Source organism: Emericellopsis atlantica, assembly GCF_019669845.1.
Source record: "Emericellopsis atlantica unplaced genomic scaffold F5Z01scaffold_28, whole genome shotgun sequence".
Classification (NCBI taxonomy): Eukaryota; Fungi; Ascomycota; class Sordariomycetes; order Hypocreales; family Bionectriaceae; genus Emericellopsis; species Emericellopsis atlantica.
The window spans coordinates 120,613-139,168 of record NW_025764730.1 but is presented as its reverse complement, the minus strand read 5'-3'; the positions used below and the strand labels follow the sequence as shown (position 1 = coordinate 139,168).

The window sequence follows — 18,556 nt, the reverse complement described above, 5'->3', positions numbered from 1 at the left end:
TCCAAGTATCCAGGACTATCTCACTAATATCTCTGCAAAACCCACTCTCTGCGTTCCTCTGCGCTCATGGGATCGAGAATGCTCAACTCGCCCCTTTTCACATCCATGTATCTCTGCACAAGCTCGTGCCCAAGGACCTCGCCCAGTGCCTTATCCGCTTCCAGAGCCCGCAGAGCGTCCTTGAGGTCGCGGGGGAACATGACCGTCACGCCCAGCTGCTCTCTCTCCTCCGCCGTGAGTTTGGCTGGATCCTTGGCGCAGTCCCCCCAAACAAGGATCTCTCGGCTCGTCACACCGCTTGTTCCGGCTGAAAGAATCGCTGCCATGGCGAGATAAGGGTTCGCCAGTCCGTCCAAGGTCTTCATCTCCCAGTGACTGTCCTGACACTTGCGCAGAGGTGCCTCCTTGTTCTGCGTGCCCCAGGCTACCCAACGGCCGCCGGCCCAGAAGCTGTCTACCATGCGTTCGTAGCTCGTGGGGTTGGCATAGGTGAAGGCCAGCAGAGCTGGATAGTGCTTGAGGATTCCTGCGTAGAACGGCTCGTAGACTTGGCGGTCGTTGCCGCCCGGGGAGGATATGGACACGTGCACGTGCGAGGCCGAGCCGCTGCTCGTTGCGAATGGCTTTGGGTGCAAGGTCATGAGGAAGTTGTGCCGTGCGGCAACAGCTTCGACAATGTCGCGTGTGCGAAGCAGTGCATCGCAAGCCTCCAGTGGTGGCAGTGGCGGCAGGACAACTTCGTACTGTCCAGGGGCTGTCTCTGGATGGAATTGCTCAATTTCGATGGATGCATCGCTCAAAGTGTCCAGCAGTTCATCGATAATGCTGATGAAGCTCCCATCGCGGCCAATCTCTGCGATGGCTCTGGTCTTGGACCAGCCGTGGGCGTCGTTGTGCATGGCGCGATGCCTGGGTGTCTGCTGGTTCCCAGCTTCGGGGTTTGGCTCAAGGATAATAAACTCGAGTTCGAACCCTAAGAGAAACGAGAGACCATGGCTGGATGCCCTTTCCACGGACTTTCGGAGCACGGTTCGCGGACAAAAAACCACGTCGGAACCATCACTTTCCTTGAAGTCGAGAGACACGGTGGCATGCCCTTGAGCAGGACCCCGTCTCAAGGAGGACCAGTCCGGGTGGGCGGCATACATGCCGGTTCCAGTGACTTCAGGAATCATGGTGTCGGACTGTAGCAAACCCATGCTAGCCATGGTGATGGAGAGGTCGAGACCTTGCCCATGCTCCAACATGGCGAGCACCCTCTTCATGGGCATCAGACGGCATCTTGCGGTCGAAGTGTAGTCGTGCCAGCAAAATCTCAGCCACTTGCAGTGGAAGCTCTGGAGCTCCTCGATGACGGAAGCATTTGAGTCCGAGCCTGCAGCTTCGCCTTGCTTGGCTGGAAGGGGGTTGTTGGAGTTTATCAACGCGACCATTGTGCTGGAAAATGGTATTGAGAGGAAAAATTCGACAAACACCGATGGGCAAGACTATAGGACCGTGTTTCGTCTGTTTAAGCTGGGAACTCGTGCTGCTATGTATCCGTACTCTGAGTACAGAATCATGCCTTTTATTCGGCGCACATACAGACTGGGATTCTGGCAAGCACACCGGAACTAAAGACTCTGAATATTCAAGTGAATCTTCCGGCACTTGCTCACACTTTCCATTCTTTTTGACCTACTTGTCGGAAGTATCTCAATGTATCGTTAGTTTCCAGGGGTACGTTGCGTCCCGGCCGTTGCATGATGCAGGTCTCAGCTCATCATTATGCTTCGAGGACCAGAGCGTTATAGACTACTGCGCGTTTCTGTAAGCTACTGCCACGTACGCCTGCATACTCTTGGGAGATCCAAATCGCTATTGCTGTTCAGCAACACGATGTTGTTCACCGCCAAGGACATGACGGTGAGAGGATACGTACATGCGCTTCGCAGTTGATGATGAAAATAACGCGAAGTCGATTTGTGCGTCTTGATATAAATTTACCAGGGCGTCCTACATAAATAGGGTAGTTTGGCATTGTTTGGTTCACATCACAGGTTGATAAAGTGCGCACTCTTCTCCAACTACTGCGACCATCGTCACCATCTTGAAACTTGAACAAACTTCCCTACTACATGTACATGTAGGCAGCACTCCTACAGAATTACACCCTGGCAGCGATAAATCCGTGTCCAAACAAGTGAGCGGCATGCATACAAAATATCCCACAGACCTCAAGTTCGATGAGCTCCCTGACCCTAAAAGGGTGTGGGCGGGTGCGCCGGGAAGCCGGGAGGAGGGCCTCGGTCGGCTTCTCCTACTGACAGACGAGCGCATCCGACGGGCGGCTCAACAGATCCAGACTGGACAGCGCGTGGGACTCAACTGGGACCTGACGAAGCTGGAGCATCCCGGATACGGCAGAATCTCATGCGATCACCAAGTTGTGCCCATCTTGGACGGTGACGCTTTCGACGACGTCTACACAATGAACCCCCGTGAGTGAAGCCGTTCAATGCAAAGCAGGCAGTCATGTACTGATAGTGTCATCAGAGCAAAGCAGTCAGTGGGATGGCCTCCGCCACTGGGGCATGCTGTCGCATCCAGATGCCAAGCAGCGAGAGTTCTATGGCGGAACGACCAAGACGGAGATCATGGATCGATCCAGCGACCGCATTGGCATACACCACTGGGCGCGAGAGGGCATCACCGGTCGTGCGGTGCTCATAGACTACGCCTCGTGGGCGGAGAAGAAGGGCATTGAGTACTCTGCCTTCTCCCTCCACACCATCAAGCTACAGGACATTATTACGATTGCCGAGGAGTCCCAGATTTTATTTGAGAAGGGCGACATCCTGCTCGTCCGAAGCGGCATGACCAAGGAGTGGGAGCAGAAGATGGACGTCGAGGCCAAGAAGAGGTACGCGGCCGCGGAATCTCCCCATCACGCTGGCCTCGAGGCGACCACCGACATGCTGAGGTGGATCTGGGACACGGGGTTTGCCGCCGTCGCTGGCGATGCCATCTCGTTCGAAGTGTTCCCTCCCGTTGGGGACATTACCCTTCACGACTACTTCCTTGCCGGATGGGGCATGCCGATTGGTGAGTTGAATGATCTGTCCTTGACTTGACTCCTTCCCGCGTGAACCGTCGATCAGTACATGGACAAGTTAATTACCAGAAGACCAGGGCTGACTGACTGACTCTTGTGGCAGGCGAGATGTTTGACCTGGAAAGGCTGGCGCAGGTCTGCCAGCAGCTGAACCGGTGGACTTTCTTTTTCGCATCCATGCCGATCAACATGCCCGGTGGCGTGTCGTCGCCGCCCAACGCTCAGGCCATCTTTTGAGTGTAGCATTAGCTGGTGCGAGACGACTGCAGAAGCAATGAATGGAATGCCCTTCTCAGGTGCATTTGGCTGTGAAACTAGGCAGGAATAGCTTAAGAAGTATACGAATCAGACGTCGTATTGATGACATTCAGCTCAATGGTTACAACGTGCTAGTACACTTCGAGTCCACGGTATCGAATTCTTCTCATGCCTCCCTGCCGATCTGACGTTTGGCTGCAGATGCGATAGCCGTGTCTCGGACGCGTAAACATCCCCTGCCGGCATCGAGGGTCGATGTGAATCAGCACTGCGTCTTGGCAACCCAGAAAACCACACGGACCAACCATCTTGCTCCCCGAATGATGTAAATTCTGTTGTCGGGCTTGGTCGAACCAGCGCTCTTAGACTTGGGAGGCTCTTCTTCTCGTGCGATCAGGCTCGCTTGCCCCTTGTGGACGTGAGATGAGAAACTGAGACTTGCATGGTGACGATGTCGCATCGGCACTGAACTAATCAGAGCCTGGGCGCATACGAACCCTTCGAAGGGTCCAATGTTGGCCTAACTGCACATTGATCGTACTGTTGTGGAAGGAAAGTTATCCAAGCTTCTCAACAGTCACTTAGGGAAGCTTCAACTGTGTCGGCCAGAAAATGCAGGGAGAGGAAAGAGGATTATCGTGGCCTACATGTACGCGAGAGAAGAAAGACGCCAGTCGTGAACGACAAGTCTACGTACCAGTACCGCGGCCAAGGGGCTGAGTATTCTCTGCACAGACCAGAGACTGATCGTCCCGCAGCGATGTACAAGACATACTGACCCTCGGCCAAATTTAATGGCAGTCAATGCCAGGGCCCGAGAGCGAGGCCACTTCAGCTGGCTCTAGCACTTGGTGCTTTTCCTCACCGGGGCCTCTGAGATAATTCTGACTCTTGGTGATGCTTAATGGCAGTCAAATACAACTTGATGAGCAGTGGAAAGGCAGACAGTACAATTGGCCATATGATATCATGATTCAAATCTCTTCACCTGGATCACAATGTCTGGGATGACTGGCCGCAGCAGAGTCTTGTCACGACAATGATCATCCCTGGGAATGTCTCGGGACGCTTGATGGTATAAGTATCTACTTAGCATCTTGCCATCTACAAGCAGCTGCCTGTTGCCTGTTTGTGCCACGCTCGCCCATGCATTCCAATGACCCCTTGACGGCTTGAGTCTGGAAATGTCGCCTTGTCCTGACCCATTAACTTGTCTGTAACCTTCTTTTAACGCACAGAAGCCGAGGACGTCGACATCACACTGGTCCAACAGCTCGGTTCGCCAGGCTCGCCTTGTCTTCGTCGCGCTATCCCCATCGACGGTTCCCTACGGCTACGGGCCACGAGAAGAGCAGGTCCATCATCGACAAGCATCGACTGTCCAGCATGGCTCCGTCCTCCATCGAAAGTCGGTCCACCACCGAGGCCTCGGAGAGATCGCCCCTGCTAGGCAGCGGCCTCTTCCCGCGACGCGACGACAACAGCTTCAAGGATCCCAAGTCAGACCCGCCGACGGCCAGGCTGCAGGTGCTGCTGCTATGCTTTGCACGGTTGATGGAACCGCTCGCCTTCTTCTCCATCTTCCCTTATGTCGCCGAGATGGTGCAGCGGAACGGCAACCTGCCTGACTCGGACGTTGGCTTCTATACGGGCCTCGTCGAGTCGCTCTTCTCGGCCACCCAAGCCGTCGTGCTCGTGTTCTGGGGGAGCTGGGCGGATCGCGTCGGCCGCAAGACGATGCTGCTGTACAGCCTCGTCGGCATGACAATCGGGACGGCCCTGTTCGGCATGGCCTCTGAGATCTGGCAGATGGTGCTCTTCAGGAGTGTCACGGGCCTGTTCTCCGGTGCCAATCTGATCATCCGCACCATGATCGGGGAGCATTGCACACCGGAGACGCAGGCGACGTTCTTCAGCTGGTATGCTGTCGCTGGAAACATGGGTCTGTTCCTGGGCCCTATTATCGGCGGCGCTCTGGTCAACCCAGCCAGTCAATATCCCTCCATCTTTGGGGGAATTCAGTTCCTCGAGGACTATCCGTACGCACTGCCAGGTCTTGTCGTGGCGGCCATCAACGCAACGGCTGCCTTGAGCTCCTTGCTGTTGCTCGAGGAGACACTGCACGTCAACACAAAGACGGACCAGCCCGGTATGAGCGATCATCCAGTACCAGAGGTGCGATCGCCGCAGCTGTCGATGCGGCAACTTCTTCAGATTCCCAAGGTGGCGTCTGTCCTGTATGTGTACGGCTATGTCATGTTCCTCGCCATCGCCTTTACGGCCATGCATCCCGTCGTGCTCTACACGTCGGTGGGCCACGGTGGATTCGGCTTCTCGACAGCCCGCATCACAATGTACATTACGGCGGTGGGCGCCACGGAGACTGCGTGGCTGATGTTTGCCTTCCCCTTTCTACAGCGGCGAGCGGGGACCAAGTCGGTTCTGCTCACCTGTGCCTGGGCCTGGCCATTGTTCTTTGGCGGATACGTGGTGGTGAATGCTCTGCTGCGCGCGGGTGGTGATGAGACGACGAGTCTCGCCATTGTCGTGGGCGCTGTCAACGTGGTACTCGGACCTGCCGCATTCATGTCATTCACGGCGGTTCAGCTCGCCGTCAACGAAGCCAGTCCAAGCCCCGATGTCCTTGGCAAGCTGAACTCGGTCGCCGAGATTGGGTTCAGTGTCATCAGGAGTATCGTGCCGGGCGTAGCCACGGCCGTGTTCGCGGCTGGCGTGCGCGGCAACATCCTCTCTGGGTACTTGGCTTGGGTTGTCCTGATTGCGTTTGCCTTGGGTGTGCCTCTGGTGCTGAGGAGATTCCCCGATGATATGGACCAGCCAGGACCGGTGGAGGAACGGTGTTGGCCCGATGAGACGTGCTGGACTACATGTCCACGCAGCGAGTTTGGTTCCGTTCGCACGGCCGGCTCCATCCGCACGAGGAGTTCCGTTTGCACGATGAACACGGTTAGCACGGCTTGAAGGCACGGTGAGCAGACGGGGTGGTCCTCGACTGGACATGAGGCAGCGGGTCGGTCACGGACTCACGGGAGGAGATGCGGAGGAGATAATTCGACACGGAGCTGGGAAGAATACCAAGTAAATTTAGGGCCTACCCTACACTTCCGCCTTGACTGATGCACAGCCCATGTATAAGGCACACATACACTCAACTGAACGCGTGAATGAGGCAGAATGCGTAGTTCTCATAGGATTGCTTTAAGAGTAACCCGAGTGAAAGTTGTAGCTCGCTTGCGTTCGACTTGTTGGACAACCGTGAGGTAGCTTCTGATAGTCCCTTGAACTCCGGCTGTGTGAGCCACAAGCACTACGTGACTCAAGTCATCCAACTATACTCCGTACTACGTACGTACAGTCCACATACAAATGGCTTCAAACTCCCACGCCTATCTATTACGCTCAATGCCGTGCTCATTTTGGGTCTCCACGCTGTCCACAGACTTGATGCACGGCGCGAACCCACCGCACCAAGTTGCATGAAGCGTTCATGAACTCCGCTTTTGGAACCCTTGTCCACGACCAACTTGGGCGCCATGCATACTTGATTGAATGCCGCGTTTCACTTCTTTTTTCGGACCACTGCTTTGCGTCGTCTCCTCTTGCATACAGGCCGTGGCACCTGCTGCTTCGCTCGGTTGCCATCTTGTGGCTGGTACTGGCTGGAACGGCCATCCAACCGGGGAGCGCCACTCGAACTTCCCCGTCTTCTTGGCAAGTCACCTATTACTGGGAGGTAGTACTGTATATACTAGGGCCGCCGAGGAGCGAAGTACTAGTGCATTCGTGTTCATGTATGCACCACCAGATCGGGCTCTGTGGCCGTGAGCTGGCTTCTCGGCCCCTGTGGCGCGGAAAGCAATGCTTGTGCTGACAAACTTCCCTCCGGTGAAGAAGCAAAGTCATTTTTTCAATTCTACAGATCATTATTCTGACTATATTGCATTTCCGTGGCCAAATTGCACTCTCCCGACTTGGAAGCCAGTGCCGCCGGCGAAGCGGTACGCTATATGTTCCCTGGTCAATAAGAGACGTGAGGTGAGGGTTACAGAGTGACCCGCGGGCCGGTTCACACCGGTGCTGCACCACGGCCCAGTAATGAGTAGCCGAGTGCTGGACTCAATATTATTGATTCAGCGTGGCTTGTTGCAAGCGGACGAACTTCCGCGCGTGGGATGAAGGGGTGTGATAGGGACCACCCGATTCTAGAATCCATGGTCACGTCGGTTGCTTTTACGGCGGACTCGTATTGGACATGCAATCACACAACACGGCCTTGGCTTTGATCTTTGATGGACATGTGAACGCCCCGTCTGCGAGTCTGTGACTCGAGGGCCCAGGCCGATGGCCAGCATCGACGCCTCACACGGGTTCAACCTCATGAGTCGCCTTGCAGAAAATGACGTGGGTACATGAGGAAAATGTGATTTCGACATGCGAGGTGATGCCAAAGCGGATGTCCTTTCGTTACGGATTATTATCTATTACTGAGTGGTCAGGAGAAGCTCCACCAGTCTGATACCTGAAAGATGCACGATGTTGAATCGGGACAGAGGTGGTGGATCAAGATATGCTCAATGTGCGACAGAAAGAGAAACAGGCGCTACTTGGTGCTCAAGGTAGCAATCTAGCTTATCGCCGAGTCACACAGAGAGTCCAGTCTGATTCATGCACTTGGATTGTGAGGTTGAAGAAGAAGCTGGCGTCGTGAGTTGTGGCAGTGTAGTTTCCAGCGACTCTGCGAAACCCAACAGGACCACGCTTATAGTTATAGAATTCGCGGATGACTTCATTTCCGGTCAGAGCGTCAGAGTCTCGAGACACACTAGGTCTGCTAGTCTAGGGGATTACTCAATTCTTTCCGCCGACTAGTATCCCGCCTTCTTGCTGAAATATGCGATGCTCTGGAGGATGTCAACCGTACGGATACTTCAACAAGGATCACTTCTCGGCACTTGGTTTTGTAGTTTCCATTCCACTTGCATCATGTTTCGCCACCACATATTATTCTCATCTGTTGATATCTGACCCCTTGGAGTCATCGGCACTTGACGTACGGAGTACTGCGTGCCATTGTGTGGTCGAGGGTCCATTGTCATCGGCACTTGTTGTTCTTGGAGTCGCATACACAGAGCAGACATGCACCACGTCTTGGCTGGCTGGCAGCAGGGAAACATCAGACGACTAGAGATGCATGACCGCTCACGCATGAGGACAAGAGGGGAATGTGATTTCCTCCTGGATGATCACACCGCTCCAGAACAAGTGTCTTTTCGGGGAGGCTGCAGACTGCAGTAGCCCCAATGTGACCCTGGTGTGGGGTCATGATGGAAGATCCGAAGCCCACGAGGCAGCGCGTTTCCGGTCGACGCAATAACTGGAGCTGCGATTGAGAGTTTGAGATACGTAGTGTTGCGTGGGTCATGCTCCTCGCGATGGAAGCGAAATCGCAAGGCGGGAATGGAATGAAGATGGATTGTCGCTCCCACTGAACAACAGGTCGTGGACTCGTGACGCGAGCACGCCCGGCTTCGTCGCGAGACTGATGACGTCCTTGCTTGACGCGATGAAGGCTCAACGCTATCAGCAGAGAGAAATAAGTACTCGGCATCATCTTGCGCATTGGATGGATGCGGCTCTCGCGGTGAGATACCGCCCAAAACGTGGCAGGCTGGACAAGAGCGAATCGGAGATATGAGCGGGCAAGCGTCGAGAAAGCACCGACCTACATTAGCAGTAAAGTAAGCACGTACCTTAGCTACTTACCAGCCCCTGCCAAGTGTCTCACAAGTCACAACTTCATGTCAAGTACCGTACAAGTAGCGTGTCCGGAGCACGGAGTAGGAATCCCTGGCCTGGCACCTAAGGTACTGTGTGTGACGATGGGGCAGAGACTCAGAACTGTCAGATCGATGCCTGCCTGGATCTCGGCGGTTCTGGGGCTGCGGCCGATTGCCGACCGAATGAACTGCACGGAGTGCCTAATACGTCGAGAAGTTGGTGCACGCAAGCATCATTCCGCCCTCTCAATCAACCAAGGTACCTGTAATTATGTGATTGCTGATTTGGTCACCTGTTCACCACCTGTAAAGTATTTACCTACCTGACCTTGATGACTGGAGCCCCTTGTCCTGCCCCAATTCCTCGCGTCAGCCACCAGTTAACCCGAGACGCAGCTGGAGTTCGAGGGTCCCGTTTGGGAAGTACCTGCCTTAATATGCACTTTTCGCATGGTCTAATTAGGCATCCACTATCCGCACGTGCCTTCCCGCCCGGCCTATACGTATCTTCCTTCCCTCTTACCTTCCTTCTTGGCTGCCATGTTTGCCTGGAAATGTCAGGTGCCTTAGACAGACTCTACCGTAACCTTCATGTCGACGACCACGCCACCTCAAAATAAATCTCCGTCAACTCCATGTCTAGGTAGTCCATGCCTGCATACAGCAGTTGAGTGCAGCACCTCAATCAAGTATCACACGGCCGCGCATCGCCGCATGTACCTATACAGCCCCTCCATCATGTCCTTTCTTCTTTCGCAAATGTCCCATCGCCAGGACTATCACCAAGGGAGACTCATACGTGCTGGACCATCCCGGAACTGGCAATGGCTCACCAACTTTTCTGGATCGTGGAAGCTCAAGCCCCTGCTCCCTAGGCAGCCAAGCCTTAGTGGCAGGCCGATATAGCGCACGGGTCCCTTCCGGTATCTCGACCTCGTCTTTCACCGGAGACATGGGCCTCTTCCACCGATCTCGCCTGCTTCCCCTCGTCATCGCAGCCAAGCCGTCCATTGCTACGGTGGGGTACCCTCAACTGTACGTACCTGGCTACCTGCAGCCTCCAGAATCACAAAACAAGGGTCGTGGCGGTTTCATCGTCTGCAGGCCCGATCCCTGTTACCGCAGTGACAGGGGCAAGCAATCGCTGCAGCTCGTCCGACAGGTGATTGATAGCCCGACGGGTATGATTCCTCCGCCACGGGCGCCCTTTTTTTTTTCCCTCTCTTTGGATCAAAGTTCAAACTGCCAATGCTATGGTTTGTCCGGAGAGCGGAGAACAGGCAACTGGGGTGTCCCATCTGCAGACTGCAGTGCCTGCGAGTTCTCCTCCCCCGATGTGGCTGACAAGAGCATGCAGTGCCTACTACTATAGCCTCTAGACTAGCCTCCGGTACTTTGGTATCAGACCTGCTTACAAGTTCCGCCTTGGAGCAGCGAGGATGATCATACCCGCCAACGAGCTCGACTTAGTATTAAGCTATGTAGCATCGGGTAGGGCAGGGCCGGCCCCCCTTGAGGCCCCTTCTGACCCGGCCGCCCTGGAACCTCAAAGTTCTCGACAACTGACAGAACGAGATCAAATGGACTGGGACAAGCATCCGGCGGCCACCCTGGGCAATGCATCGTGCCCACTAATCCCGCGCATCTTGGCAGTTCCCTATATCTGGTGATGTGCAGCCCGCTAATATGACAGAGACTCTCTTTGACGTCTGCACCAAGCCACCACTTGGGATTGCTTTCACATCGCCCGCGTCATCTGTCAGCGTGTCTCGTCTCGTTTCACTGTGTCGCCTCGTTGCCTGACACCCTGACCCCTGACGTCCGTTCTTACTTATGGCCGTTCCATCTGCTCGATATATTAACTGACCTCCACCACCACGTTAGGTGGCGTCCGCTCCTCTGTCATGGCACATATCGTCAATTGCATTGCTGCCAGTGGGAGCACCGCACTTGAGAGATCGACACCCTCCGAACCTTATTACTATCCGGGAACAGTAAGTAATATCGCTGCGCTGTCAGCCAAGTGCCTGCTCACGCAGCATAGCCTTTGCCATCCACAGCTCCCTTTGGGAAGCCCAAGATCTCGAACATGGAACAAGGCCAGTCGCAACCACCTCCGCCAGCACCGGCACAAGCGCGATACCAGCTGTTTCCTCGGGAAAGGCAGCTGCCAGTGCTCAACAGCGCCAAAGGCGCCGAGGCAGAGAGGTCATGCTCGCCGTCCTTGTTTTCCTACCTGGACGACAGCTTCGACGAGGTCCCAGCGCCATCAGCGTTGAGAACAAAAATCACACAACATAGCATGACACGACGGCGCAAGGTCAGCGTCCCTGAGATCGGTCCCATGACAACGGTTCAGGAGGTGCCAATGGATTCTCGTACGTACGCCTGAGCGACACCTTGGCCGTGTTTGGCTGACTGTCTCTAGCAACGATCCCCGGACGTCCGCCACTACATGAACGCTCAATCAGTGCTCCAGCGCAGGATTGGAAACCTTCGTCTCCGGAGTCGCTGCCTTCCCCCGTCCCACTAGCGGAGGACGCTGCTCAGGCCGAACCCCAGGAGAAGGAGAAGGCCTTCCTGGCACAAACCCTCGAGGAGAAGATCAAGACTTGCACCTCTATGCTCAGCCGAGCGGCTTCGACCCGAAAGTTGGCGCCCCTTGTGATACCTCACTCTGGCTCTCGCTCGCCCACTCCTCACCAGCAGACACTTGCCCACAACCGTTCCGGGAGCATGCCGAACGAGGCCTGCAAGCCGCGCAAGACAACTGTTTCGCCGTATTTGCGTACGCCATTCACACCCTCTATTTCAATGACAGATCTCACCTCGCCATACTCCACCAGCACTCACGCCACGTCCACAATGACACTGCCGACGCCCGTGTCCGCGCCCGTCTCAGACCCCTATCGAGCGTCGCCCAAGCCATGGGAAGGCCGCTCACAAACACCTACCCTGACAGGCCGCGCGAGAACCCCACAACCTGTGGCAACGCAGCAAGCCGTGATACCGCATGGCCATCGAAGAGGTGCATCAGAATCGGCAACAAGTATAATGGACCGAGGTCGGCCCCGCAAGCGCTTGGATCAAATCAACCGACCCGCCCTCGGCCAGAGTGAGGACAGTGCTGGTCAGAGCATTGAGCGCAAGGCATTTGAGGAATTACCCACAGGTGCCTTGCCCAAGGACGCGAGTGCCAACATGAAGGCCGAAGACATGATGGCCATACACAAGCATGCATGCCGCCAGGCCGAGCGTTTCGAGGTGCTGGATATGAGCGATGTAGAGGCCCTCTCCAAGGAGCTTAGACGCCTCGACGAGCGCACAGAGTATCTGCGTCGAACCTACACTTCACTACGCGCCGGTCGACGCAACCTCCAGTCCCGCCTCTGCCAGTTCCTCCGCTCCCCTCGCGCCGAGCGCTTGAGCTTTGAATCAATGCTCAGGCAGGAGGAGGCGCTGGCGGAACTTGACACGTCCATTGATGAATGGGTTCAGAAGCTGGAAATGGCTGAAAATCGCCGGACACGAATCCGCCAAAAGCTTCTTGAGCATGTGGCGGCTGCAGGCATCTTGGGGGTGCCTGGGATTGCTGCTACCCCATCACCGCGCGAGCAACCTCCTCCAGCCGCTGTCATGCAGACGTCGGCCGGTTTCTGCGACATCTCGACACCACCGCGATCGCCAACAAAGCAGGCGCCGGTCCGCAGGGTTAGCATTTCGCCTTCGCCCCAGAGGGTCGTGGTGCAAGTTCCGAGCATGATCCTGGAAGACCCGCCCCTGGAGGATGCCGATACTGAGCAGAAAGACCAGCCCGACGCAGACGCCCAGTCGATCAGGAGGACCGACGTCGAGAGCATTCGGATCTATGCAGGGGACGACATCGCCTCGCTGTTGGCCGACGTCGAGAGCGAAATAACACGCCTGAGTCAGTCCCTCGGCGATCCTGCCCCCAAGCATCAGCAACAGCATGGAAATTGGGTCGCGGCGCAGGCCCAGGTGTCGGAGCTAAAATCAAAGCAGCTGCATCTGCAGCGAAGCCACGAGCTGCTCAGCGGCATCTCGTGCAGCTCGACCGCAACGACTATGCCTCATAAGGGACCCAGGAGCGCGACACCCGAGTCTCCGCCTGCTCCACCACCCCCGATGAAAGACTATCCGCGGAGCAATTCCCCTTCTTCAACAAGCTCGATGAGACCATGACGCCTCCTCAGCCTTGGTCCGTCTCAACGTTGGTCACGCTCAACGCAAACAGACGCCCAAATCCCAAACGCGTACATACGTACATAATCCCGTACACGCATGCCCAGCCCATTACCCCATGGTCCCCTAATCGCACTTCCCTTTCTTCTCACATCCCCCCATGACGACTTCGACTCACGATTACGACGCTGCGGATTCAGCCTGCTTCTATCAGCATATTTCATGGCAATCCATCATCTTCGCGACGATACCCGATTTGTATCCCACCACTCGGACGGTGCCATATAGGCCCAGATAGCGACAGTAGAGCAAGAGCATAATGATCAAATGGTAATCACCATCCATCCACCTTGTCCCGCTGGTGAGCAGTGAACTCGGATGCTAGTCTAGGTTCCATGCAGTAGTGAAAAGATTCGTCTTGTTTCACCACGAAAACTTCAAGCCAAAGGCAGACCTCAGCTCCAGCCTCTATTCTTGGCAGTGTCCAGGGAGTGCCTTGCCAAGTGTCAACACGAACCCAAGTCTTCTCGAACGACGCATAGACAGAAACGATCGACCGTGTTTGGCAGGGTACGTACCACATACATGGACAAGGTAGCATGACCATGCATCATGTCACGCGACCCCTTGTCACTTTTTGGGCCCCTTCTCTCGCTCCGACTGATTCTGAAACAACATTATTTGACATTCTGGCGCGCGAACCCATGTCGCGCGTGCGTTACATGCCGCCTTTCAAGTCCCAAACTCCCAGTTCCAGCCACCCAACCAACGCCCGTCTGTTCCTTTTTTAACATGAACGATCCTTCTTTTATTTTTTCCTCCCCCCCGGTCTGATCGTGATCTATACGTGTATTCCCCGTCGGCCGAGAGATCATGTCCGCCAGCACGCAAGGCCGGGACAGAACTGCCATCCATCCATCCCAATGCGCCACGGCTGTAGATACATGTCTGCGTACATGAGTATTGAGTCGTACGTAGTACATATGCACCTGATCGAACAAAGGGGCCCGACCGCGTTCACGACTGCAGACTCGCTGATGCCCGCGGACGCAAACTGTTGTTACTTGCCTGATCGAGCCGGAATTGTTCACACCTGCATCCGCGCTTGCGTCCCATGCGGGAGATATCGCTGGCCTACGTGACTGGTCTTTCAAGCCCTATCACACATGCCGTCATGGGCTGTCTCGTTTCGCAACTGTCTGTTCAAATACAGAAACCCGGCACGCCATGTGGCATCGTCGATTTCGTGATGTGTTGCGAAACAAAAATGTACGGCGACGGCCGTACCAGATTGAGTATTAGTATGATAATTACAAATGCTGCTTGCTGCCCACCAATGTTGTTGCTGTATCGAAAATGCTCCGGGCTGCCATCCCATCAAGACAAAGCGGGACAGAAAAAGAAAAGGTACACACGCTCTGCATATATGCCGTTCACACCATGCTTCATGATTGCATCCCGTTCCGTCCTTGACCCCTGGTCGTGGTCCCAATCCGTATCCCGTACAAGACACACAAGACGCACTCGGTAGTGGTATCGTACACTGAGCCATGCGCGCTCTAATCTCATCCCGTGACAACGCCCACGAGCTGTAAAAGTATGCCGAACACGAGACCGCGGGCCACCTCCTCGATCTGCAGGCAGTCAAAGACACGGCCCAGAGCCTCGCTGGTGGCTGCTTGGCCCATGACCCCCATCAAGGCCGCCGGCACGCCGCTGCGGATGAGCAACTGCCGCGCGCGCACCCGCAGCTTCTCGCTCTCCTCGGGCGTCAGGGGCGCAGGCCAGTGGGCGCGCTCCTCCTCCGTGGGCATGGTGTTCTCGCGCAGCTTGCGCAGCTGCTCCGCGATCCCCGCGTCGGAGGATACCGTGTCGAGGACGGTGGTCTGGATGAGATTCTGGACAGTCAGGAGCGAGGGGTTGCCGGGGCGGAGCAGAAAGGACTTGGCGGCCGCAAGGAGGGTGCGCCGAATGTTCCACGCCGACGACAAAGTGTACATCTCGTTGATGACGGCGAACAGGAGCTCGACCGCCACGCGCGTCTCGCCTTCGGACAGTTGAGAGAACTGCCGCGCGGGCTTGTTCGCTGCCACCTTCTTGCCGCTGGGCGGCACCCCAGGCGACGTGGCCGTGTTGGGCGACTGCACTGACGATCGAGACTCGGGGTACAACTGCGTGCTGCCGGTGCGCGTGTGCGCGTGCTCGCTGGCGTACGGGGAACCGGTGTAGTCGTCTGGGATCTCGTCTGGGTGTGGGGGAAGCCTCAAGTCGCCGAGGCTCATGGTCGACGGAGAGCGCAGCGGCGCCAGGCTCGAGGCTCTACTATGCTCTCTGCTGGCGCGAGCGCTCCCCGGACCGGAGAGCGAGTCCATGCGGGACTGTCTGAAATAGTCGCCCTCGTCACCGACCTGCGACTGGTAACTGGGACGGCGCTCCATGGGGGCGACCTTGCCAGGTTGGGTCGAGACAATGGAGGAGCGCTGGCTCTCCATGCTGGCCCGGTCGGACCGAGCGGGAGACTTGGTCTCCATCCTGGGCGGCGTGGAGATGGACAATCGGTTCGAGCTGGCGCTGGACGTCAGGTCGACACTCTGGCTGGTCACCTTTCTGCTCAAACCGGGAAAGTTGCCAAAGACACCTTGGACGCCGCCGACGAGTGTCTTGCCGCCTTCCATGGCGCCTTTGGGCGCCGTCGTGAGCACGTCGAGCATGTTCTTCCCCACAATGTCCCACCCAAAGGACTTGGACTCGCCATGCGTGTGGCCTTGGGACTTTTCGAGGAAGCGCTTCATGCCCTCGCTCTCGGCCAGTGAAGGATACCAGCAGGCGTCGCGCAGATATCGTTCGAGCTCGCCGCGCAGTGACTCGCGGGTGTGGACCTTCCACGCGGGGAGTTCCTTGTGCAGTTCGGCGAAGGCTGTCGCTCCGGAGATCATGGCGATTCGCCGCATGATCTCGTGGAGTGTTTCGAAATCAGAGTACCGCCTGACAATCATCCAGCCAGGGTAGTGGGCGGAGCTTGGCTCGACCTGAATGAGATAGTCCCAGTGAGGTTTGTTGCGCATCTTGGCTTGCTCGCCGTTGGTGTCGTCGTGTACTGTGAACGCAGCGTTGTGCAGCGTCAGAGGTTCCTTCTTGGCCGGCACCTTTTGTGGCTCGTCCGCCTCTTCCTTGATCTGGCTTTGTGGTTGGATCTGGTCGAAGCTGGTGAATCGCCCTGCGTCTTGTTTGGGTGATGACTTGTCGCTGTTGCTGCCAGCAGGTGATCGTGGCGTGATGGGTGTTGGGATCGCTTCACTCTTCGTGGAGAGGCCATCTGTCGAGTCGTCCAGCGGTGTCTCTCTGCTTCCAGACTGTGTAGTCGTGGGGGACAATTCGCCAAGTCCAGCCGATCGCTTGATATGCTCGTTGTCTATGCTCTTGGTCCCAATATCAGCTGATGTACGGATAGTGTCCGCACGTCCACGTCGCTCGGTCTCCTCCTTGATAATCAGTTTGTTGAGCTTCTTCATCTCTTCCACGGCGACCTCCATCTCCTCGTCGGCTTTGCTGAGCTTCTTCTTATGCATCTGAGCGGCGCCCTTGGGACGCGCACCGCCATCCGTGCTGCTTCGCGCAGGCTTGGCGATGGCCATGTTGCCCATGTTTCCATCCATGTCCGCAAAGAGGTTCGGGGTCGGATCCCGGCCTGTCTGCATGCCGACGTCAATGGCCTGGTTCAGGTCCGGTTCGCCAGCTTCGAGCAGGTGTACAATCCAGCCATTCAACCAGTCAGCCTTGCTGCAAGTTTGCAATGCAGACTCGAGAACCGAATTGGCTAGAATCTCGCGCAAAAAGACCCGAGCCGGGTCGCAGTCCCGCGACTTGCGGTCCAGAAAAGCCAAGAGATCCCCAGCCACGGCCTTGAACTTGGTAGCCTGGTGGTGCTGATTCAGGAGGTTGTTCAGATTGCAATCCGGATTCGAAGCTCGGTAGTTGTACAAGGCGTCCACCGCAGACATGTTCGAGTCGGGGCCAAGGTCCGCAAAGGCCGAGGCCAGCTCTGACATGAAGACGATAACCATGGACGATGCGTTGGTCAGTAGATCGAGAAAGGCGTCGGCCGGTCGTTTGCGATACAGGTGATTGGAAATCGACAGCAGGTAGGATGTCAAAGTCTTGCGGCACGCAAGCGGGAACGCATGATCGGACGGGACGATGGGGTTGTACCACCATTTGACATAATCTCGAATGACGGCGTCTATAAGCCCCCCAATGGCCTCGCGGGTCTCGGGGCGAAACTCGTCGAGGGCTTTGATAGCATACTGCTCGTCGTCTTCGGGTAATGACGCATCCTCCGACTTGGCGTGGTTCGTCGATAGTTGTAATCTCTCCAGCACATCGAGCCCCTTTTCGCCTCGCACAGCTTTGGCAACTTCGGGGTGGCGCGCCTCGAGCGTGACGAATCCCAGCACTCCAGCAAAGGCGCCTATCAGCAGCAGTCCCACGCGGCCCATGGCCACGTATAGCACAGCCGAGACGCCTAGAGAGACGGCCCCCAGTGTCCCTGGAGTTGCGTTTGCCGCGAAATGGAGTGCTTTTGTAAGGAGAGGAGGGGGCCCGTTGGCAGAGGAGGTCGTGGGAGCTCTGGAGTCTTTTGATTTGAGAGGTGCTGTGGTTCGTTTCGTATCATCGGTCGTTGCGGTCATCATGTCGTTGGTCGTTTCGTCATTAGGCGCTTCAGCCGAAGCTCTGCTCTCCGCGTGCGCGTGCACATCGTCTGGGTTGGTGGTGGCGCTCATTGAGGCCGCTCGTGCCAAAAGGCCGTTGCTTCAATAATAAATTCGTGATATGTACGTTCAGTGCGCCCGGGCGGGTAGTGGGACCATGTCAATAGCGTCGTCGCGACTCGTCAGCCAAGCCAAGGCTCGCAGTCGAGCGGCAGGTCCGGGAGCTGGTTCTTTGAAGTAGCTCACGTCGGCAGGGGACGACGAAGACGCAATGTCATGAGGATGAGGAGAGAGGAATGCTGGCTGACAACGCGTAATGGTCCAGTTCACTTGGATGGAGGATCAGATTCGTTCCAGAGCTTGATTCAGGGGCTTCCCATTGATGCGCACATCGCAATGACTGCGGGACCCTCTTGGTGCTAATTTTGGCCCCCGGATGCCGCAGCTGCAGTGCATTAGGTTAACGGCATTGCAATGATCGACTTTGCAAAAGA

At 56.2% G+C, this 18,556-nt stretch overlaps 5 protein-coding genes across 5 annotated transcripts; 3 read left to right on the top strand and 2 right to left on the bottom strand.

The window, feature by feature from the left end:
* Nucleotides 1-9: 9 nt before the first annotated feature.
* Nucleotides 10-1,647, bottom strand: F5Z01DRAFT_663780 (uncharacterized protein). Its single transcript, XM_046264050.1, has one exon. The coding sequence runs from the start codon at nt 1,431-1,433 to the stop codon at nt 24-26; it is 1,410 nt and encodes a 469-aa protein (XP_046115202.1). The 5' UTR covers nt 1,434-1,647; the 3' UTR covers nt 10-23.
* A 373-nt stretch (nt 1,648-2,020) lies between these two features.
* On the top strand, nt 2,021-3,459 carry F5Z01DRAFT_663777 (uncharacterized protein). The gene is made up of 3 exons (XM_046264049.1): nt 2,021-2,480; nt 2,536-3,084; nt 3,198-3,459. The coding sequence occupies exons 1-3, from the start codon at nt 2,192-2,194 to the stop codon at nt 3,329-3,331; spliced, it is 972 nt and encodes a 323-aa protein (XP_046115201.1). The 5' UTR covers nt 2,021-2,191; the 3' UTR covers nt 3,332-3,459.
* An 886-nt stretch (nt 3,460-4,345) lies between these two features.
* On the top strand, nt 4,346-6,597 carry F5Z01DRAFT_290060 (multidrug resistance protein mdtG). Its single transcript, XM_046258799.1, has one exon. The coding sequence runs from the start codon at nt 4,739-4,741 to the stop codon at nt 6,332-6,334; it is 1,596 nt and encodes a 531-aa protein (XP_046115200.1). The 5' UTR covers nt 4,346-4,738; the 3' UTR covers nt 6,335-6,597.
* A 4,317-nt stretch (nt 6,598-10,914) lies between these two features.
* F5Z01DRAFT_290095 (Up-regulated during septation-domain-containing protein) lies at nt 10,915-13,653 on the top strand. The gene is made up of 3 exons (XM_046258800.1): nt 10,915-11,144; nt 11,195-11,528; nt 11,579-13,653. Exons 1-3 carry the CDS (start codon nt 11,055-11,057, stop codon nt 13,351-13,353), a joined length of 2,199 nt encoding a protein of 732 aa, XP_046115199.1. The 5' UTR covers nt 10,915-11,054; the 3' UTR covers nt 13,354-13,653.
* A 1,265-nt stretch (nt 13,654-14,918) lies between these two features.
* On the bottom strand, nt 14,919-18,134 carry F5Z01DRAFT_639424 (PXA domain-containing protein; the record flags this gene model as incomplete). Its single annotated transcript, XM_046262438.1, has 1 exon — nt 14,919-18,134. The coding sequence occupies one exon, from the start codon at nt 18,132-18,134 to the stop codon at nt 14,919-14,921; it is 3,216 nt and encodes a 1,071-aa protein (XP_046115198.1).
* Between the last annotated feature and the right edge of the window lie 422 nt (nt 18,135-18,556).

Coding starts and splice junctions, on each gene's coding strand:
- F5Z01DRAFT_663780 (XM_046264050.1), bottom strand. CDS start 1,433: ATGGTCGCGTTGATAAACTCCAACAACCCCCTTCCAGCCAAGCAAGGC.
- F5Z01DRAFT_663777 (XM_046264049.1), top strand. CDS start 2,192: ATGCATACAAAATATCCCACAGACCTCAAGTTCGATGAGCTCCCTGAC. Junction 2,481..2,535: donor CGTCTACACAATGAACCCCC/GTGAGTGAAGCC, acceptor TAGTGTCATCAG/AGCAAAGCAGTCAGTGGGAT. Junction 3,085..3,197: donor CGGATGGGGCATGCCGATTG/GTGAGTTGAATG, acceptor CTCTTGTGGCAG/GCGAGATGTTTGACCTGGAA.
- F5Z01DRAFT_290060 (XM_046258799.1), top strand. CDS start 4,739: ATGGCTCCGTCCTCCATCGAAAGTCGGTCCACCACCGAGGCCTCGGAG.
- F5Z01DRAFT_290095 (XM_046258800.1), top strand. CDS start 11,055: ATGGCACATATCGTCAATTGCATTGCTGCCAGTGGGAGCACCGCACTT. Junction 11,145..11,194: donor CTTATTACTATCCGGGAACA/GTAAGTAATATC, acceptor CACGCAGCATAG/CCTTTGCCATCCACAGCTCC. Junction 11,529..11,578: donor GGAGGTGCCAATGGATTCTC/GTACGTACGCCT, acceptor GACTGTCTCTAG/CAACGATCCCCGGACGTCCG.